The sequence below is a fragment of the Sarcophilus harrisii genome, chromosome 1 (assembly GCF_902635505.1).
Source record: "Sarcophilus harrisii chromosome 1, mSarHar1.11, whole genome shotgun sequence".
NCBI lineage: Eukaryota > Metazoa > Chordata > Mammalia > Dasyuromorphia > Dasyuridae > Sarcophilus > Sarcophilus harrisii.
The window spans coordinates 453,788,424-453,812,048 of record NC_045426.1 but is presented as its reverse complement, the minus strand read 5'-3'; the positions used below and the strand labels follow the sequence as shown (position 1 = coordinate 453,812,048).

The 23,625-nt window shown below is 32.3% G+C and overlaps 2 protein-coding genes across 7 annotated transcripts in view; both read left to right on the top strand.

Moving 5' to 3' along the window:
• LOC100918178 (serine/threonine-protein kinase Sgk3) overlaps positions 1-10,143 on the top strand; it is a 159,289-nt gene extending 149,146 nt beyond the window's left edge. For all 6 annotated transcript variants that reach the window (XM_031946323.1, XM_031946325.1, XM_031946322.1 and 3 more), the window contains 2 exons: positions 2,019-2,108; positions 8,176-10,143. In XM_031946323.1, coding sequence (XP_031802183.1) covers positions 2,019-2,108; positions 8,176-8,346 — 261 coding nt within the window. In that variant the 3' untranslated portion in view covers positions 8,347-10,143. The remainder of the gene's footprint in view (positions 1-2,018; positions 2,109-8,175) is intronic.
• Positions 10,144-15,883: 5,740 nt separating this feature from the next.
• Positions 15,884-23,625, top strand: part of MCMDC2 (minichromosome maintenance domain containing 2) — a 36,563-nt gene continuing 28,821 nt past the window's right edge. Inside the window, exons 1-7 of the mRNA XM_031946321.1 lie at positions 15,884-16,045; positions 16,143-16,273; positions 16,340-16,399; positions 17,038-17,233; positions 18,596-18,718; positions 18,842-18,946; positions 19,390-19,518. Of these exons, the coding sequence (XP_031802181.1) occupies positions 15,952-16,045; positions 16,143-16,273; positions 16,340-16,399; positions 17,038-17,233; positions 18,596-18,718; positions 18,842-18,946; positions 19,390-19,518 (838 nt within the window). The 5' untranslated portion in view covers positions 15,884-15,951. The remainder of the gene's footprint in view (positions 16,046-16,142; positions 16,274-16,339; positions 16,400-17,037; positions 17,234-18,595; positions 18,719-18,841; positions 18,947-19,389; positions 19,519-23,625) is intronic.

Genomic DNA, 23,625 nt, shown 5'->3' with positions numbered 1-23,625 from the left:
AATAACTTCTTAAAAAACAGAATTTGTGAAATGGAAAAAGAAAATAACTCCTTAAAAAATTTTTTGTGAAATGGAAAAAAATTCCATAGAACAAAACAACTCATTCAAAAATTCAATTGGACAAATACAAAAAGAAATAAAAAAAAAAGTAAATGAAAATAACACACTAAAATTCAGAATTGAACAAATGGGAATGAATGACTCAACAAGACAACAAGAATCAGTCAAGCAAAACCCAAAAAAATGAAAAAATAGAAAAAAAATGTCAAATACCTAATGGGAAAAACAACCGACTCTTTCTAGGAGAGACAGTCTAAGGATTATTGGACTCCTTGAAATACATGATGAAGAAAAGAGCTTAGACACTATCTTTCAGGAAATCATCAAAAAAGTTATTAATGTCATTTATTTTCATACCAGTCATTTCTAGATACTACATCTACTTTCCACCCATCATTAAACCCTTCCTTATAAAGAACAGTTAAATGAAAAATAACTGATACAGGAACCTTGCTGGCATTTTATTCAAAATTCTTTCTCCATGGGCTCTCCCCACTGTGGAGAGGGTGGAGGAAAGATATTTTTCATGTTCTCCACAACTAAGATTGGTTATAAATATTTCTTCAAGTTCAGCTTCCTTTTCAACATTCATTTCATTGACATTGTGATAAGCACTATGTATATTATTTTCTGCTTCTGCTTATTTCAATATGCATCAGTTGTTAGAAATCTTCCTCAAATGCTTTTCTAAATATTCATCATTTCTTACTTCACAATAACTTTTCTTTATATCAGATGGCTAGAGTTTTATTAACTCTTTCCCAGTTGGTGGTCACTTACTTTGTTTTTAGGTCTTTACTTTACTACAATAAAAGTACAACTATAGAGGCATAGTAGATAAAGCACTAAGCTTGGAGTCATACTTATTAACCATTTGACCCTAAGAAAGTCACCTAACTTCTCAACTGTCAGTTTCCTTATCTATAAAATGAGAGTGTTTGTATTCTTTGATCTTTAAGGTCTCTTGCATTTTACCTATGAATTAATGAACTAGTAATGAAGCATTTAAGTGCTCACTGTGTACAAAGTGTAGTTTCTGGGAACACAGATAAAGAAGCAAAAACTGCCCTTGCTTTCTAGGAGCTCACATGATGTTGAGGAAGAAAACCTATATGAAAGATTTCAACTATAAAGCAGATTTAGTCCCATAGTCCTTAACATGAATATATATTACTTTTCCTATAAATATATTAACATATATATATATATATATATATATATATATATATATATATATATATATATATATATTTTGGACCTTTTCTTTCTTGCTTTGCTCTTCTCGGAAGGTATATGCGGAATTTAAACAGTTTTGTCATTTCAGAACATTTGGACCAATTGGCAGCTCTACCAGTAATATATTAGAATTCTTTTCTTCCCAATGCCTTTCCAACATTAGCTATGTGCATTTTTTTATATTATATTTGTCAGTTTTCTTGATATAAAGTGAAATCACCAATGCTATTTAAACTTACATTTTTTTTGGTTATTTGGAGTATGTTTTCTAGTGATCATTGACACTTTATGGTTCTTCTTTTGAACTCTTTTCCTATCTTTCTCTATTAACTTAGTGGGAAATATATATGTTATCATCTTCTGTGTCTTGCATATTTAACTAAATATTAATCTAACAATATTTGAAGCAAATGGTTTTTTTTCACTCGATATTTAGTTTAGTTTTTCTTCTCAGTACCCCAAAACAATTCTACCTCTTTAACAATCAACTGAAAACAAAAGGTTCTGGATACCTCACTGCCTCAACTTTTGAGATACTGGTATAAGTAATCTTGAAATGAAATCGGATTTTTGATGATGCCATGTTTACCCTTTCACTCTCTATGTAGACTTTCCCCTCAGTCCTTGACTAGAAGTAAGTTTGGAAAAAAAGGAAATGATACCTTGATAAATTTGGGCTGCTTATGTTGTACAGAATTAACAAAATTGTATTTTTATTTCAGCTTGAAATTCAAAATCATCCTTTCTTTGAATCACTCAACTGGACTGACCTTGTACAAAAAAAGATTCCACCACCTTTTAATCCTAATGTGGTAAGTTTAATATATTCATATACCTTCTTACAAAAATATAGGAGTAGAGCTTTATTTTATTTCTGCTTTCATTACATCAGATCTATAAGTCTATGTGTAATGAAATGAAGTTTGTAACTAAATTTGTGAAAAATATCTATATGATTTAGCCACTTATCGCAGTCAATTAGGCCAGCAATTTTTTCAATTAAAGAGTCTCTTTTAATAACTAAGTGACAAAGTGGTTAGAGTACTGAGCTTGGAATCAGGAAGACTCATCTTCCTGAATTTAAATCTAAGTCAGACAATTACTAGCTGTGTGACCTTGGGCAAGTCGTAAGCTTGAGAAGGAAATGACAACTACCTTTGTCTTTGCTAAGAAAACCTCAAATGTAGCCACAAAGAGTTAGATACAACTGAAAAATGATTGAACAATTGTTGGCACATGTATTTTACTAATGAATTTCAAGTTTAATTCCTAATTATCCTTTTGAATCTTGCTGTCTGACTATTTTGACTGTCAGGCAAACTTATGGAGCTATTAATAATATCCACTAATCAGCTATTAGAATATGTAGCTGAGAACCTATACTTTTCTAAGTAACATTTTAGGGAAAAAAATAAACTAAAAAAATATTACTAACTTCTAAGTTTAACTACCTCTTCTACATATTCTCATTCAGATTCTGCTGCATTGTAGTGGCTATGAGAAGAAGCTGTAATTTAGCAAATGTTTTATCATTTTATCTGGGCAAGGCATTTATAGATATATATATAAATAACAATATAAAATAATCCTGTACAATTTGCAAGGCAGTGTATAATTAATTTTATCTCTGATGGATTAGAAAGGAACCAGCTGACAAGGGACCGTTTCTCTCGTTTTATTTTGAACATATTTCATTAATGCCAAGAGTACCTAGTGAGGAACTTTCTCTGCTAGTACAGATCAACATCCTCTCTTCTACATAGATTCTTAAAAAGTTATGGTAGTTCTTAGGATATTAAATGATTTTTTCCAGGGTCCCTAAGTCAGTCTATTAAGTATCCAAATTGGGGCTTGAGCTCAGAGAAGCTTATGGTCTTTCACATACCTCATTGCCTCTCCTCTCCTGCTTATTTTCCTTTTGTTGTTCAGTTATTCCAGGCATATCTTACTCTTTGTGACCCTATTGGGTCTTTCTTGGCAAAGATACTTGAGTGGTGTATCATTTCTTTCCCTAGTTCATTTTACAGATGAGAAAACTGAGGCAAACAGAATTGCTTAACTTTTCCAGAATCATCTAGTACCTGAAAAAATTGGAATTCAGGTCTTCTTGACTCCAGGCCCAGCACTCTTTCTGCTGCATCATCTAACTGTGCAGTAATTTCCTTAACATTCAGAAAAAATAATTGTTCAACAAAGTTAATATTCAGCTATTGACAGAAATTAGCTCTTTAACAAAGGAACACTTGCTGGACTAAACATAAATTTTTCCTAAATAAATATGCCAGTCCAGAATTTTGTCTCTTCTCCTCTCCTTTATTCATTTTTCTGTTTAAAGAGAATGTGTGTTCCTAGCTCCAAGCATGTTATTATAGTCAATATGGTAATTAGCACACATCAAAATACTGTTGGACCTCTTTGCTTTAAATACATTTTTCCAAAATTTAATTTTCATGTTTAACTTATCTGTGAATAAATGAGTCACTATATTAATTAACTCTCATTCCATCCTGGTTTTTTTTGTTTGTTTGTTTTTAAACAGACTTTTGATTTTCTTGTTATAGGACACTCCCAGCAAGGAACTTCCCCTGTTGATGCAGATCAGCACCTTCTCTGTAACTGATGGTCTTAAATAAATTCCTGTAGCACTGAGAAAGATTTGGCTTAAAGTTACATAGCCAGGGAAAGGAAAATGAGTTTTGGACTGGAAGGGACAGAAAAAACAATGGCTCATAAAAAGATGATAACCAAGAAAAACAGGGACATTTAAGAATGCATCTAGATGCCCTGTCTCTGTATTTGAAAATGGAAAGGGTATTAGATCTGGAGTCAGATTTGTTACTTCATCTTCATAGGAATCAATTTCCACACTGGTTAAAAAAAAAAATAGGTTGTGGTGGTGGGTATGATTTGTATTATTAGAATCTCTGAATGTTATAGTCCATAAGCTACCATCAAAAAATCATAGAGAAAAAGTAAGATTGCTTTAGGAGTGAAAAGGAAAAAAATGTACTGATTTTCAAAACAGAAAAGAATGGAATGAGCTTGACTAGGATTCCTGGCATAATTCTATCATGTATCATTAAAGAGCTTCTTAACCAAAAAAGGAAGCAGTGATTAGAAATGATTAGAAAATCCCAACAACCACTCATACCAGACTAATCTCATTGCTTTTTTTTCTCTTACAAAGTTGGTAAAATTGTAGAGTAAAGGAATTCTGATACAATTTCACTTAGATTTTTTTTTTTTTTAGCAAAACATTTAAGTCTATGTTAATCTTATGGACAACATATATATGAGTTATATGATAGTACACAAGTAAATAGAGGTTTAAAGGCCAGATTCAAAAAGTAGTCATTAGATTAACTTGAAAAGAGTTCTCTAGAGATTTGTGCTTTGCCCTGTGCTATTTAGCATTTTTATGAGTTATTTTGATGAAAAGCATAGCTGTACCAGTCAACGAATATTGGTTAACCACCTGCTGTGTGCCAGACACAGTACTAAATATTGAGTATATAAAGAAAAGCCTCTCCTTCCCCACCACCAAAGGCCTAAGTGATTGATAGATATATTCATAATACATAATACATATTCTAAATTGCAAATAAGAGAAGGAACCTTGTTTTAAAAGAGATTAGGAAACGCCTTTGTAAAAGAAGAAATTTTAGCTGGGACTTGAAGGAAACCAAAAGAAAATGAAATAGAGATGAGAATTGAGATAGCTAGTGAAAATGCTGTCTGGAATATCTTGTACATGTCTAGCAAATTTAGCAGATGTGTAGATGCAGTTCTGGGAAGATATTCTATGTCAGAAAAGATTCAAGATCTTTTTTTTTTTTTTAATGTAAATTTAAGAGCATTTATTGCTGTCCAGCTACTGAGACCCACCAGAACAAACCTAGGGGAGTCAGTCCTCAGCAGTTTCAGGGACACACACACACACATATATATATTTATTTATTTATTTTATTTAATAGCCTTTTATATACAGGTTATATGTATGGATAACTTTACAGCATTAACAATTGCCAAACCTCTTGTTCCAATTTTTCACCTTTTACCCCCCACCCCCTCCCCCAGATGGCAGGATGACCAGTAGATGTTAAATATATTAAAATATAAATTAGATACATGACCAAACCGTTATTTTGCTGTACAAAAAGAATCAGACTCTGAAATATTGTATAATTAGCTTGTGAAGGAAATCAAAAATGCAGGTGGGCATAAATATAGGGATTGGGAATTCAATGTAATGGTTTTTAGTCATCTCCCAGAGTTGTTTCACTGGGTGTGGCTGGTTCAGTTCATTACTACTCCATTGGAAATGATTTGGTTGATCTCATTGCTGAGGATGGCCAGGTCCATCAGAACTGGTCATCATATAGTATTGTTGTTGAAGTATATAATGATCTCCTGGTCCTGCTCATTTCACTCAGCATCAGTTCGTGTAAGTCTCTCCAGGCCTTTCTGAAATCATCCTGTTGGTCATTTCTTACAGAACAGTAATATTCCATAATTTTCATATACCACAATTTATTCAGCCATTCTCCAACTGATGGACATCCATTCAGTTTCCAGTTTCTAGCCACTACAAAAAGGGCTGCCACAAACATTCGTGCACATACAGGTCCCTTTCCCTTCTTTATAATCTCTTTGGGATATAAGCCCAGTAGTAACACTGCTGGATCAAAGGGTATGCACAGTTTGATAACTTTTTGAGCATAGTTCCAAACTACTCTCCAGAATGGTTGGATTCATTCACAACTCCACCAACAATGCATCAATGTCCCCGTTTTCCCACATCCCCTCCAACAATCATCATTATTTTTTCCTGTCATCTTAGCCAATCTGACAGGTGTGTAGTGGTATCTTAGAGTTGTCTTAATTTGCATTTCTCTGATTAATAATGACTTGGAGCATCTTTTCATATGACTAGAAATAGTTTCAATTTCTTCATCTGAGAATTGTCTGTTCATAAAAGATTCAAGATCTTGACTGGCTTAGAACAATGAACCAAAACAAACTAGATGGAATTTAATAGACAAGGAAGAAGGAAGATTGATAAAATAACAAAATGACCAAAACTTAAGGCCAAAACTGTTGAAATTAAAAGTTGCACTTTAGCCCCCAAAACAAATCTTATTAAACCCTAAAACAAAAATATCATGACTTCTTTGCAAAGGAAATTTATATTGGGAGAGCCAGGTTCTTGTAGTGGTGAAAACAAAAATATTATATTGTCAATAAGGAATGGGAGTGGCATTGGATAGAGAATTATATCATCCAGTAAGGAGGCAAATATAGAGGCATGGATATATGGCTTAGATGGAGACAAATCTGGGAATTAGTGATCACTGTGGAATTGGGAGTCTGGAAATGGGGAATATTCTAATATAAAAATTGAAATAAAGAATCAAGTAGCTCAGCAGAGATTGAGCAACAACCACATCATTCCTTTATACTGAGCCCTAAAAAAACTACAACCCTTAAAATGAAGTTTGTGTACTAAGAACCATAGTTTTGTTTTTCATGAAGAGATCTAGAGAATAAAAAACATCCATATTTGGAAGTTTCTTTTCAAATTCTTTATCCATAAAAATCTTTATTGCCAAGTTTGGAAAATCTGGAAAGTCATGTTTTACTTTTGTCAGAAATCTTAGCTGTAGTTTTTATTTGCCTGAGATTAAGTAATGGAGGATTGGGGGTAGTGATAGGTTGTAGAGAGAGAGAGAAAAACAAGAGATGAAAGGAGACAGAAGGGAATAAGTATTTATGTAATGTCTTCTGTATGCCTCTCACTATGCTAAGCTAAGTACTTTAAGATAACTTATCTGATCCTTACAAAAATTGTACAATTGAGAAAAACAAGGCAAACAGATTAAATAATATGCCTAGGATCACACAAGTTTTCCTGATTCCAGTTCTAGTCCACTATTCATTATGCTACCTAGCTGCCTTAAGAGAACAAAAAGTCACTGTTAAATTCTTGTTCCCACTGCAAAACCTTTTTTGGTTTGAAGATAATTTAGGTTAAGTAAAGATTCAGAATCTATCCCAGAATTGATGTGAAAATCAAATGGGATCATATTTGTTTAGTCTGGCATATAGTAGATAGTATATAGATGCTTTTTAAAATCATCATTATTATTAGTCATTAGGCTTTGTTTGATAAAGAGACCTAATCCTGATAAACCAGCACTATTATAAGAGAAAAAGAAGTAATACATTGCCATCTATTGTCAGTTGTGAAAATTGTCACCATAACTGTTTTAATCTATGTTTGTTCCTGTAGGATTAAACTGGATATTGATGACCTCCTGGTTACCTTCTTGTTACAATTTTAATGAAAAAGTCTTTTTTCTTTCTTTCCTAGTTTATCCCCTCATTGGCACTGATGATATTTTTATCCTCTGTTGTTTTCATTATTATAATTTTCTTTCTATAGCATCCTATAGGATTTATCCTACCATTCTCCTTCCTCCTCACCTACTTTTTCAGCTACCAAAAGAATGGAAATATCCAATTTCCTAACCTCATATTAATTTTCATCAGTTTTCATTAGTGCACTTTCTCATATCTTACTCATTAAGCAATATGGTCAACATCTAGTTAAATTGGTACAGAAAATTGTCCTACTATGCTTGTTGTTTCTGTCAGAGCACTGAATTCTAAAATGTTGCTATTCAAAGCAGATAAAGTAGATAAGTAGACTAGGAAAAGATGATACAGGAAATGTATGGCTACTGAAACAAGAGAAGGATATAACTTTCAGAAGCATTTATTTATAAAGAAGAAATTTACAGATACATTTTAGATATTTAATGAAATAACTAAGGCAAGTGAAGATTAGATAAATAACATTATCTTTTTTTAATATCTTAGGTTGGACCAGATGATATCAGGAACTTTGATACAGCCTTTACAGAAGAAATGGTTCCATATTCTGTTTGTATATCTTCTGACTATTCTATAGTGAATGCCAGTGTTTTGGAGGCAGATGATGCATTTGTTGGTTTCTCTTATGCACCTCCTTCTGAAGATTTGTTTTTGTAAGAGAGACTATGTTCAGAAAACACCAAGGAAATACAAACCTAAGGATCAAAGTGAAATTTTTCTATGATGTGGGAAAATATTCCAAAATGTGTCTTAACTAGTGCCTCATTTTTATATGTAAAGTTAAAATCTTTAAACACTTTTCTGCTGTATATGAGAAAAAAATAGGATATTTCAGAAAGTAGAAAGTAAACTTTGTTACTCCTGCTTAGTAAGATTATTTTTAAAGAAATACTTCACAAGTTATTCTTTACATTGACCTGTTTTTAAGCAAAAAAAAAAAAAGTTTGCTGTTGACTGTTGTTTTTCCTTATAGGTTTACATTAGTATTTACCTAGGATTAGCTGTTTTCAACAACTACAGCAGTTCAATATATTGCTTTTCAATTCAGTCTATCATCCCTATAGTGATTTTTAGTGTTATGTCCTAACTATGCAATTATCTTTTGTATTTGTTGTTGGAAAAGAAATAACATGTTGCCATATTAAATCACTGTTTGAAATCTGAAATTCTTGACAGTATTAAAATGAAAGTGCATCGTTAACAAAAATATGTTGGTTTATAGTTTTGATGACCTTTCATTCTGCAGATCTTTAAAGATTAAAAAAATCCCCACAGAAAATACCTTCTATTTAAAACGTTGGAGTTGAAATTGGTGTGATTTTTTTTCCATGCAAGAAACAGAAAATAAACTGTTTGCATTTCTTTAGCATTCCAAAGATTTAAAAAATAGTCAAGTATTATGGATTTTGTGCACGTGTTACTGAAACATTCGTTTTTCTATGCACTGTATCATACATTTAAAATGTGTATGTTCTCTGTTTTCAGATTGTTAGGTTTTTGTTGCCTGGATCTTTAGTATATTATACATTCAGTCTGAATTTGCTTTGCAAATATGTAAATAATTTTTTTCCAAATCTGTTGTCTTTATTAGGAGTCACATTCAAGTATTTAAGGTTTGCTACAGTTCTCATATAATTAGAAATTTCTAAAATTGTCCTAAGTATGCAAGTTTTCTTTGTAGATTGCTGGATCAATTCCAAAAATATTTTTAGAGTAAAATAATCATATATAATTTAACAATTGTGAAAAACATATTTTAATTTGGACTTCATTATTTAGAAAAGTAAAGGTATCTAATCTTTATCCCATGGCATGCTGACTTTGGATTACTTATAATTCCTGCATAAGATGACTACAAATCCAGAAGAGCTAGAAAATACAGTACATGGGAAATATGATTTATAAAAGAGCTAACTTAGCATACCAGTTCAGATTCTTTGAGTGAACATTTTCCCCCAGTTTTTTCTTTGAAACAGTAATCACAAAAATACTTAAACATTTGTTTAAAAAAAAATGTTGCTCTGCAGAATGAAAAGGAGAAAAAAAGTTTCACTCAAAGTAATGACCTAAGTACTCTTTAAAATTGTTTTCAAACACTGTATCTTCCTATAGAAGTAAAAATTTAGTAACTACACTGTCTGTAAATATTTGTTATGTCTGGCACTACTGTAAATTCTGCTTTTACACAGAAGCTTTTTGTTTATTATAGATCAAAATGAAAACTGCAGCATCTTGCAGAATTTGTTTTGATTTGGCCACTCTTTAAAAACTTAACTGCCCAAAGTGAAAGTGCAATATTGTGTATTTTTAAGAGAAATTGATAAAAGGTAGAATGCTAATATTTCTGAGATGATAAGTAATGCAATTAGTATGTAATATAAAATAAAGTTATTGTTAACCTTGTGGGCTCTTATTATCTCAAACTAAAATTAAATATAAATATTATTTCTTTTGTTGTGTAGTCATGTCTGATTCTTTGTGTCCACATTTGGGATTTTCTTGACAAAGATATACAGCGATTGCCATTTCCTTCTTCAGCTCACTTTTACACGAGGAACTGAGGCAAACAGTTAAATGACTTGCAGGGTTTACACAGCTAGTAAGTGAGACCAGATTTGAACTCCTGAAGATGAGCCTTCTTAACTCCATTCCCAGTATTCTATCCACTGTGCCATCTTGCTGCCATTATGTCTACATAATTTCAAAATTTTCTTTCTTAGGAAATAAGTTATTAGATTATTACTAGTCAATATATTTCATAGGCATAAGGGGAAAAAATCTAAATATGATATCTTCATTTCTGTCTTAGGGGCCTTGATGTGGTGTTTTTATGGTTTCTTTTGCAAGATTTTCACTTTTTAAATCGGAAAATTTTTTCATAATGACATGAAAGTATTTTTAAGATTATCCTTTTGTAGGTCATTATACAATAGGATAATTTAGAAGAAAGCAAAGTAAGGATTGGTTTGTTTTTATTACTAGGAATACCTTAATGGGATCATAGGTATTAAGTCATAGAGCTCTTATAACATGTAGAGCAGTATTCTTGGAATCCAAAATTCTTGCCACTTGCTTTAAAGCTGTTTTGGAAACAAAGTTGATAGTTGAAACAGATAAAGTTGACAAACATAATTCTTTATCCTATTTGATAAGTTATAAAGATCAATTCACTAAGTAAAACTACTTTAAGAATATAACATTGGTCTGAGGGTATAAAATGCCCCTTGACTAAAAAGGAATTAAGGAAATTTTGGAACAAAACAGAAGTCATTAAGTAATTTTTAAGACTATCCATTTTGCTTTTTAAGTTTATCTACAGGAAAAATTAGTCCAATCAAATGATGCTATGCCATTTCAGACTACTAAACTTTAGAGTTTTTTAAATATAGGGACAAGCTTTTTTTGTGAAGCTGTCTTTTTTTCTGTTCCCCAGTCCTAATAATTAGTAGTCTGAAACTTGAAACTAGCTTTATAGCCCTGCATTAACATTGTAGTCTAACACATTTTACTTATGTCATTGCATTTTTTTGCTTCTGATATTCATAATCAATAATATATATTCATTGAATAAAAAATGAAGTATTGGATTAGATAATTACTATTTCTACCAATACTTATTTAACTTAGTTCAAGAAAGCAAATATTTCCACTCTATTAAACAGTATAGTAAATATACTATAAGATGTAGAAAACAAATAAGCATTTATATATTATCAAAGATAAGTTATTGTGTGAGAAAATATAGCAATATATTGTTTGCAAGAGGTAAATGACCTGCTTTTTATGTGCATTTATAAGAAAATGTTTCCTGAAGTTTCAAAGTGTTACTGGATATGTTGAATATTCAATTGGATATAATCTCATCAATGTGAATGTTTCCTCCAAAGTGAAGATCGGATTCAATCCAAGACTTGTCTGTCCCATGAGATTCTTGTTCATGTCTTCTCACATATTTACCAGAGTGTGTCCATGTACAGGGAGTATTCCTTATTTTTATATCACAGATACTGGTGGAACACTGGACTCTTCTATGTATTTGTCACTTTTTCATTTGTGTTTTCTTTGATGACATCCTTTATTAATTTTAGTTATTTTTTTGGGTTGTTGCCTACTTGCTCACCACATTATTTATCATGATCCTCTAATTGATACTCATTCTAAATTTTTCAGAAACTAGTATTCACAACCATAAACAGCATAACCAGTGGAGTACTGCTATTAAAAAAAGGAGCCTTATTCTAGGAGAAGTTTGGGTTGAGAGAGAGAAGGTGGGAGGGAAGGGGGGAAAGAGAGAAGGAGACGGAGAAGAAGAGATGGGTGAGCTCTTATGTTGTTCACCCAACTGCAATATTGATTTATCAGCTATTGTGGTGTTGCAAGATTCAGAACTATCTATTACCTAGAAATGAGAAAGGGTTTTGTTTTAATCAGGGAGGACCTTGGGATCATTAGCAGTGTACAATTCCCTATATGTAATCAAGTCTAGGCTCTTCTTCCTATTCAATCCTGGGACCAACTTACTATAGTACCAATTCTAAATATATGTATTTGGATAAAATAAAAATGAGACTACTTATTTCATATACACATAGTTGGGGAAGACATTTTCCTTTTATTTTAGTTTTTCACATAGGGATTGTTATGTCAATTCCCCAAGTGATCATGGAACTTACTAAGGAGCCCCCATGATGTTCTGGTAGTTGATGGAATCAGTACCTTATGGTCTGAAAAGACAGTTTCCAGGATCTCACCAAGAAATTCTTCCATTTGGATCCCGTGCAGGACACCCATCATAACAGTGGTAAAAAACTTTAATAAGCAGACATCTTTGTAACATTGGACAAATCACTTCATCTTTCAGGCCCTTAATTTCCTCTTCTATAAAATGAGTTCTTTCCCACTATAAATCCGATTTGACTGTTGTATACTTCATTTAATACTGGTAATCCAAGAGTCACCTAGTTCTCTTGTTAAATTTATTAAGAAATTTTATATAATCTTGCATAAGGGTTTTTTTAAAAAGCTTTTTTGCTCCAGTTAAAAGTTAATGTGTAATCCATATTATGTCAGATCTTGGATTTTCTTCATACTTCAGTCATGAGATTAGAGTTGTAATCTGGAGAAAATAACTTGCTAAAGGTTGCCTGTTTCCTTATGTTCACAACAAGGAAACCTTCAGCATGCATAGGGAATAGTTCTCATTAAGATTTTACAGAAATGAGAAAGACATAATCAATAGTTAGTTACTCTTGACTATTTTTTTTTTGGGGGGGGGGGCAGTAATATCCTTGGTTTGGGAATTTGTTTTTCAATACAGTATTCCTCTCCCTGAAATAATTTGCAAAATAGTGCCTCTCAGCTTTTCAGAGTGTGTTAGATGTGCACAGATTACCTTGGTATTGACTGGTTCAAGCCATTTTTCCTACTGTCAACTTTTTCAAATATATAAAAGTCCCTAATTTGTTTTTCTAAGTCATTTGTCTAAACAAAAATCTCTGTTGACAGAAAACAAGTTGATTCATCTAGAACAGGGCTTCTTAAACTTTTTCCACTAGCGACCCATTTTTTTGTCCAAGAAATTTTTGTGACCTCAAGTATATGAGCATATTAAATAAGCATACAACTTAAACATTTACTGACAACCATAATTTGGAGCCCCCTTATTCAGTTATCTGACCCACAGTTTAAAAAGCTTTGATCTAGAGAAACCTAAAACAGTAAATATATTTGGCAAAACAGTCTTTGATATCATGGATCAAATTAAATATCTCTTTGATGTATCCAAGAAATTTTCATTTTCCCCCTAAATATTGTATTTTTCCAAATACATGTAAATATAATTTTCACCATTCATTGTTATAAGATTTTATATTTCAAATTGTTTCCCTTCTTCCCTTATCTCTCTCCTCCCCAAGGCAGCAAGCAATCTGATATAGGTTGTACATGTACAATCTTTGAAAAATATAGTTCCATATCTATCATATTGTGCTAGAAAATCAGACTGAGGGGAAAAAAAACCATGAAAAAAAAAAAAGCAAATGTGCAATCCACATACAGTCTCCATAATTCTCTCAGAATGCAGATGACATTTTCCATCCCAAGTCTATTGGAATTGGCCATCAGAGAAATTTTTAGACCTTATGGGAGATGAAGTAGTAAAAGAAGAAATTGCTCTTTGAGAATTTTAGTTTAAAAAACAAGCTTAATATGCAAAACAAAACATAAAATGGTTAAATAATAAATTGTATGGTAAAACTATTCACTATTCATTAAAGAAGAAAATGGAACTTAGAAAAGGAAGGCCTTTGAAGTTTGAGCTATTGGTTAGGCTTTCCAGAAGTTAGGGAAATATTTAGAAATTATTAAAAAGGTAGCAATAAATATATATGTATGTATTACATATATATAAATAAATATATAAATATATAATATATATAAATAAATATGTATGTATTACATATAAATAAATATATAAATATATGTATATAAATATATAATATAAATATATATGTATGTATTACATATATATAAATAAATATATAATATAAATAAATATGTATGTATTACATATATATAAATAAATATATAAATATATGTGTATATAAATATAATATATACAAATAAATATGTATGTATGTATTACATATATATAAATAAATATATATATACATATATATTATATATAAAATATAATATATATAAATAAATATATATGTATGTATCACAATAAATATGTACACTCATTTCTGAAATTGACTTAAGAACATAAATTTGTGGAAAGTAGGGCTAAACAAAATGTAGCAAGGTCAGAGGACCTTGAAGACTAGACAGGGGTGCGTTTGGATTGGATTTCATAGAAAATGGGGAAACCCTAGGTTGTGGAGCGCTCAAGTATGAAAGAAAGCAATATTTCTGGGATGTTTGGCAATGAAACAAATTTAGAATGGGAGAGAGTGGAGTCATCACAAGAGGCTATTGAATTAAGCCGGATATGAAGTGATAAAGCTCTTGCCCAAGATAGTGGGAATGAGAATAGAAAATAAAGGATGAATCAAAACTCCTTTGTATCTCAAATTTCTGAATAACAGAAGGATTTCCAATCTTCAGGAAATGGCAAAATGCAGCACCATAAAAACTACAATAAAGGAAAAAAAATGTTTTTGAGAAGTTTTTCTTTGAGTTTTGCTGAAGGCAAATTTCTTTTCCAGGATTCCTGTTAGTGTATTTGACCTGAGGAAAAGAGTCATTTTCCCAACGGAGGATGGGGAAAGGACCCTTCCCTTCCATCCAGACCCTCAAGGGAGAGATCCCTTCCTCCTCCTCCCTCCCTCCCTTCTTCGCCGCCCAGATGCACAAAGATCTGCCAATGAGAGCCTGAGGAAGCCGGGAGAACTTTCCTCATCCTCTGAGAAGTGACAGCCAGAACGCGCGCGCCCGAAATCACGGGACCGCCTCCTCCATGCCGGGCGCGCGCTCGTGCCAAGCGGGGGGCGGAGTCTTGGGCCGCGCTCGCGCTCGACCTAACGGCTGCCGCCCGCGCGAGGGAGGAGCTTCGGGAGAGTAGCGGGAGTGGGCGGGACGGAGCTGCCCTACAATTTATTATTATCATTATTCTCTTTTCTCTGGGGCTGACGTAGGGGAAAGCTCAAGTTAGCGATTGTCTGGCGTTCCGGGTGCAGCCCGTAAGTTGTGGGCTCGCCTTGCCACATTCTCCTTTTTTAAGTATTTTCCACAAAGATTCCGAATCTTAGCGCGCTATTTTCTATATTACACTCATACAAAAGGAACAGGACCACGCAGGTCACTTTGCTTTTAAATCATCCCTGCATCCTGTGTCACTTTTTTTTTTTTAAGGCCTAAATATCCTCTGCAACGATTGCCCAAAATCTAGGCCTCGGGTTCCTGATGCTGAGGAGGGACCCTTAGTAGCTGGTTTCAAATCTTGTTCCAGTAATTTGTGGGGGGTGGAGATGGGGGTCGAGCTCGCTCTGAGCTTCACAGAAACAGTTTCCTCGTCTCTAAAATTTCTGTTGGACCTCTCCCAGAATATGATCTTATGAGAACATTTATATTTCAATTCCAGGAAAAAAAAAAAATTATTTTTCTAAGTGTTTAAACAACTATTTGACTAAGCCTTAAAAAGTTGACTAGCAGGATTTTGTCAATCAGGCAATCTGTGGTTTTATTACAGGATTTCTAGGTCTTCCTTCCATTCTTCGTTTTCTCTTTTTGCTAAGAGAAAAATCAACTTTAGTAGAAAAAATGTCTAATCTGCAGCTAAAAGAGGCAGCTCTTGTGTACCTTGATAGAAGTGGAGGCCTTCAGAAATTTATAGAAGACTGCAAGCTCTACAATGGTATAGCCATCAAAGTTAATTTTTAATAGTTTTTAGACTTACTATTTAAAAATGTACTTTCTGATTATGCTGACATTAACTTGATCTTTATTTACAGATTCAAAACAAAGTTACGCTGTATATCGGTTCAATATTTCAATAAATCCTTCTGACATCGTTGAATTGGATGCAGTTCTTGGAAATTATATTTTACATGAACCTTTGAAAGCTGCTCAACTTTTTCAATCAGTAAGTAAAAGACAATTTTTGTCGGATCAATTTTTTTCTTTGTAAAAATTTTGTTTTCAATTGCAGGTTTGTTTTGTTGCTGTTAAAACTCTTAACTTAATCGAACAATTACAGACTGAAACTCAAGTAAGTTTTTTTTTTTTTATCTAATAAACTAAGGTAAAATAACAATAGTTTTAAAACAGCATATACAAAAATGTTTTCCCATTTCCTTGTTGTTAAAATCACTATTTTTCTCAAAACTCAATGTCATGCTTTATAAGTATACATTTCATTTTCTGCTATCAATTAAAATTTTAATTAACTTAATCGAACAATTACAGACTGAAACTCAAGTTTTTGTTTTTTAATCTAATAAAGAAAGCTAAAATAACAATAGTTTTAAAATAGCATGTACAGAAATGTTTTCCCATTTCCATGTTGTTAAAATCACTATTTTTCTCAAAACTCAATGTAATGCTTTATAAGTATATATTTCATTTTCTGCTATCAATTAAAATTTTAATTAACTTAATCGAACAATTACAGACTGAAACTCAAGTTTTTGTTTTTTAATCTAATAAACAAAGCTAAAATAACAATAGTTTTAAAATAGCATATACAAAAATGTTTTCCCATTTCCATGTTGTTAAAATCACTATTTTTCTCAAAACTTAATGTAATGCTTTACAAATATATATTTCATTTTCTGCTATCAATTAAAATTTTAATTTAAATATATTTGAATATGCAATTTTATTAATATCGTTTTCTTATTTTATTAGATTAATATAGTGCTGAAATTAACACATTTGCCTCTTCTGCCAAATTATGGGCTTGATCTTTGTGAGTTTCCATTTGATTACCTGTCTCAGAGGTTTTATATGATACAAGGAATAATAATTGCAATGACAACAGTAACTAAATATACACAAGGAGCAAGATTCCTTTGTTCAGATGAAACATGCCCTCTTTCTGAAGGTAAAGTATTCAAAAATAAAGAACTAAAAATGTTAACTAAGTTAAATTTAGATCATGTTATGTAATTGGAGTAGCCATAAGTGGTTTGCCCAGGGTCACTCAGCTAGAAAGTGTTAAGTGTCTGAGTCTGGATTTGAACTGAGGTCCTCCTGACTTAAGGACTGGTCCTTTATCCACTGCACTATCTAGCTACCCCCAGTAATATTTTACAGGAGGCTAAAAATGTTGGATTTAAAGTCAGGATACTTGGGCACACATGTACTATGATCCACGTAACCATAAACAAGTCACAAACTTCTTTGGTATTCTATTTCCTCAACTATAAAACAGGAATAATGAAGATAATAGCACTTTCATTATTACTTAGCTCACAGGTTATTGTAAGGAGAATGTCTTATAAGTTTTAAAGTACAATATAAGTATGAATGATTATTTTTGGAACAATCTCTAATTTCTTCAGAATATTGATGTTCAGTCAGTTTGAATGTGTCTTGACTCTTCATAACCCATTTGGGGTTTTTATGGCAAAGATAACTGGTGTGGTTTGCCATTTCCTTCAGTAGCTCAGATACGCTTTTTGTGTATAGAGAACTTCAAAAAGGAAACACTGCTACCTGTCTTTAGTGCACTAAGAAGTTAACAACTTATTCATGGACACACAGCTAGTATTTGTCAGAGGATGAACTTGAACTTAGGCTTTCCTAATTAACTTTCAAAAGTATTTATCTAAGAGATGTCATTATGGACTCAGAATTAAAACAGAAAGGAGAAGTAGACAGGATCACATTCTGAAAACTTCACAGAGCTTCCAGTAATTATATTTGTTCTTCATTGCCAAAATCATAACCTCTCAATGATTTCTACTTATAAATTTACTTTGTATAATCCAAAGATACATTTTTTACACATTCAAAAATCACTAAATGTGTTTCCTCCTGACAAATATATTATGTTGTACCAATAGAGAAAGAATATGATCAAGAGCATATAGAAGGCTTGCTGAATCAAAATCAACAGTCTTTCACAGAAAAGAAAAGCAATTTCAAAAAGCATTTTCTCTCTTAATATCCTCACTGGTAAATCTTAAAGGGTCTAAGAATACTGGAGATTTGAAAACTGAGTATCTCCCTTTAGGTAGATAAACACCGTAGAAGAAATAGGCCTCAAGAGTAAAACTAGTAAATAGTAAGCAAAAAGCACCTTTGTGCCATGCTAAAACTTTAGGTAATTAAAAAAATAATAATGGTTTTGCTTTATGACTGGGCAGTTCCCTAAATATGAGTGCAAGTTTGACATAAATTTTAAATAATTATGGATAAATGACTAAGCCCCCCAAAAGATTTAATTTATGTTGTATTTCAGGATTTCGGTATATAAGAGTGCATGTGCCTGGTGCCACAGAATCTACAACAGTGAGAAGTGATTTCTCCTGTAATCTTTGTACTTCCCCACTTCGAGAAGACAGAAAATTTAGAGTACTTGGTGGTAAAAATATAATTTTAAATTTTTCAGTAATAGTATTTAAAATATATTTTGTCTTTAAACTTATTGGTGTCAAAATTAAATTTGAAAGATATTCCAATAATAATTGTGTTATTTGGTGTTAAGATAAACAGATAGCTGAAATAATTACAACAAAGTCACTTACTGCTTTTCGAGGATGTCCCAACAATCAGCCAATGAGATTTCAGTCTCTTACAGTTTTCCTAAGAGGTTGGTAAGCTTATTTTGAACTTAACAAATAATTAAGTTGCTTAAGATCCTTAAATTACTTGGTATTTCTATAAAAAAAAAAAAAAAGCTTGTAAATTTGAGTTTTCTTATCATTGAATTCTTCTTTTTCCTTGTTAATCTTCATTGAACTTTATAGTTTACAACTACCCAAACTAATTGTAGAATGAAGAATCTGAGTATAGTTATTTCACTTTTTTGTCCTCTTGGCTCAGTTTTACTGAATATTTGTTATTTGCTCCTTCAAATTAAGTACTAAAGTTAATTAGCAAACTTTTTTTAATCTCTCATTTACAGATAGTAAAAAAAAATCATCATTCTTCATACCTAGTTTATCATGAATTAGTACTAATTATGAATCCCTTAGGTGTAAAATATATACAAAATTTAATGAATAAATCTTTTATTTCCTTCATAATTTTTAGATGAATTAAGCAATAAAATCAAAATAGGAAGTGAATATATAATTGTTGGAATTCCAACTTGTGTTAAAAACTCTTCACAAACCATTGTTTGTATAGAGGCCAACAGCATAAATTTGTACAGTCCAAAAGGTAAGGAAAATATCATTATCATAAATTTTATAAATTTTAAAATGTTTCAATAAATAAATATTGAATTTTTATTATGGTAAAGGCATTTAAAGTTCTATTTTAAGATTACATCACAGCATAGAAGTAATACTTTCAATCAAAATACTGACAAAGAACAAGATGTGGTAGTTCCTGCCAAGCTGAAAAAGCTTCCCATATAGTCTTGACCAGAGATTCTATAATTTTTTTCAAGGGACCAGCTTAATTTAAGTTCAGGGAGATTCATTACCAGAGGGCTACCACATGTATTATTTTTAGCCACAAAAAGTCATGAAGGTATTAAATCTGTGAGGTGTACAGGGGTTGTAGCCTATAAAATATAGCTATGCTTTTAGAAGATTGCTACGCATTAAAGAGACAAGTTTGGAAAAGTAGATACTCCATATAAATGGATCAAAGTATTAAAAACTAAAATAATATAATAAAACTTCAGCAATACATGAATCAGAATATATCATCAATTCCAAGCATCAAAAAAAGTATACTTATAAAAAAATTATAAATCTTGCCAATAGAATTATAAAATGTTATTATACTTTTTTTCTTAACAATGATTAGAAAAAAGGAGGGAAGACGAGAGTTTACCTTTTCAGGAGACTGAGTGAATCATAGAAGCATTGCAAAACCTCATTGTTCTTTAACAGAACTTATTCAATCCAATTCAATCACCATTTATCAATCACTAAATGCAAGGTACTCTGTCTGCTAAGAACTAGAGATACAAAATCAAAATGAAAAACTGTCCCTGCCTTCTGACAAGGGATGGACTAGAAGTGCAGAATGAGACATACTGTGCCAGATGGTAAATATGAATTTATTTGTTTGACTGTATTATGGAGGAGGATCTAGGAGAGTGTGGTAAAGATGGTTGGGGGAGAACTTGGTGGGTAGTTACAGTGATGCATAAAAAGAAAAGAACATCAATGAAGCATTTTTCAAATACACAGAACAGAGCAGGTAATTCAGAAGGGAGACAGACAAGCAGGATAGTTTTGTTACTATGATTTAAAATTTAATATTAATTTTCTTTTAAAAGTATAAAAGAGGGGCAGCTAGGTGGCCCAGTGGAATAGAGCACCAGCCCTGAAGTCAGGAGGACTTGAGTTCAAATCTGGACTCAGACACTTAACACTTTCTTTGTTTAGTAAAATGTTGATATTCATTGATATTTGCCAAGTTTTTAATTTTAAAATGTAAACTAAAAACCAGTCTGGCCTCAAGAATCTTACATTCTCCTGAAACTAACATTCTAATGGAATTCTCTATCCTTCCTGTAGAAGCACGGGAACTTGCAGGGGTACCAACCATTCTGCAGCATGAATCAGAAATATAAGATAAGTATTTTGCTTCCAGTACTGAACAAAGCATACTAGGTTAGAGAAGCAACCTGGGATCTGAAATTCAGCAGGGAGGAAAGGTAACAAATTAGGTTTAAATAAACTCTTGCTGCTAATTAGATATTAGATATTGGCTTAAAACCTCTGGCAGATCACACCTGAGAGTAGCTACTTTTTACTTTAGATCTTGGCAGGAATCAATTTCCAATTTAAGGTGGTTAAGTGAAATAACTAGCATCAATCAACAAGCATTTATTAAACATTTAATATATGCTAAGTACCTTTATTATGAAGCTTGAGGACTACAAAGTCCTCAAAGCAAGAAGTAAGCAGATACTTGTCCACAGGAGAGAGCAGCCAAAAGGACAGCAGATCTGAGAGTCTTTGTTTCTCCCAAGTCTGGACAAAGGGAATTTTGCCTACCTGAAGAGAGTGTTATACATGTTTTTTATTTTTTTTTTTGCCAGTAACAAATAACAGCTACGTATGCACACAGTGCACATTGATGTTTCCTTCTGGAGGAAAAGCTAAAAGAACTAAAGAAATAATTCTTTACTCTTCCAATCATTAGTGAGAATGAAACATTATTAAAAGAATGTATAAGTGCTCTTAATCACTAAAATTAAGAATTCAAATCATAACAATCCTGAGATTTTATTTCATGTCCTACAAATTGGCAAAGATGACTGAAGACAGAAATAGTCAATATTGGAAGGGTTGTCAAAAGATAGGGACAGTACTGCATTGTTGGTAGATCTATGAATAAACACAACCATTTTGGAAAACGTTTAGGAATTATACAAATAAAAGGACTAAAATGCCTTTGCCCTTTGACCCAGAAATTCCACTGTTAGGCATATACTCCAAAGACATCACTAACAAAAAGGCTCTGCTATAAATGATGAATGGGATGAATACAGGTAAGTATATGAAGATTTACATAAAACTTTTACCAGGCGAAATAAGCAGAATCAAGAAAATGTACACATTAACTACAATAAAGTTGGAAAGAACAATCACACAAAATCAACAAAGTTGCAAAATTAGAAGGAAAAAAGGTTGAAAGAAGAGATAATGAAGATTCCTATCCCATTCTTTTTCAGAAATAAGACATCTACAAGTAATGTACATGGAACATTTTCAGACTATCTTTGATGTATTTCAATTGTCTTTAAAAGTATTGTATGAAATGGCTCTCTTGGATGGGGAGGGAAAGGAGAAAATATGGTGATAAAATCAATAAAAAACTTTAAAATAAAAGTTTTTTTAAAGAATTGGGAAAATGTCAGAGGCAAAAAAAAAATCTCAATAGATAAAATGGAATCCTATTTAGTGTGAATTTAGAAGTTTAGAAGGTAGATGAATGTAAAAAAAAGGATCACTGAACATTTGAAGCTATATAAAAGTATTAAAATCAAAGTATCCAGCGTTTGAAGGAAGCTAATCTTTCATTTTACAGATGAGAAAACTGAGACTCATGGAAGTTAGGTAACTTACCTAAGTACAGGTAGTAAGCATCAAGTGAGATTTGAACTCAGTCAGATAGGCACAGGAATTTTACTTATAATCCAGTTCTTTATAGCCATCTAGCAAAGTTACTCCTGTGGAGAAGGGGCCAGCCATCCCCATCAAGACCTGTTTAGTCAATATATGTGTGTGTGTATATAGATATATCTATATACACACACTTTGCTTTGAAAGGGAAATGATTTGTTGGCCTTCAAAGGCCAATTTCCATATTTCTTAAATGTAACATGAGTCGTTCAAAAATAGTGAAAATTTTCAGATATGATTCAAGTAACTGAGGCACGGGTCAATGACCTATATACTTTATGTGCCCAAAATGACAAGTTGTACCAAGAGTAAGGTTTATTTTCAAATGGAGACATAATCTTGTCAACTATTAATAGCAAATATAAAACAATAAGGCTGCCAGCACACCAAAGGAATGATAGTTCATGCAGGTAAAATATGCTAGTAAAGTTTATTGAAAGATGTAAAAGATTAGAATCACCAGAAACCAGACATGGTGAAGTTAAGAATGTAGTTGCTGGCTTTCAGTACTTAACCTGTTTAAGAAGTTATCCTACATATCCTATATAATTTTGCAACCCCCATATTCACTTGTGAGACATGGGGTTATGAATCACAATTTGAATAGATGCGTCTTGAAGGTTATCTTCCATATCTGACTTATGACTCCATGGACTAATTTTTTTTTGGGCAAAGATGAGGTTTGTCATTTTTTCCAGTAGATTAAAGCAAAAAAAAAAAAAGGGGGGGGGGGAGGGTCATACAGCTAAGTATCTGAGGCCAAATTTGAACTTGGGTGGGTCTTCCTGACTCCAAGCTCAGCACTCTCTCCACTGAACCCCAGGAGTCAGGAAAAAAATATGTACAAAAAGTACAAATATACTAGCTATGTAAGTCATTTAACCTCTGACTCAGTTTCTTCAACTGTAAAATAAGGTGGTGAGATTGGTAAAACACTTAGCTTGGTGCCTAATACAGTAGATGCTTGTTTCCTTCCTTCTATACTTTGTGGGGATATGTACAAAAATAGCAGGCTACTTTGGAACCAGTCAGTACAGTAGTTTAGTCCAGTGGTGAAAGACAGGAAAAGTAGTTATAATTGCAAAAGATTTGGTTCCCTTTTCCCTCAATCTTGACATGTGACAACCTTGTGAACTGTGAAAACCAGGAAGACCTAGAGCACACATTGCTAGTAGCA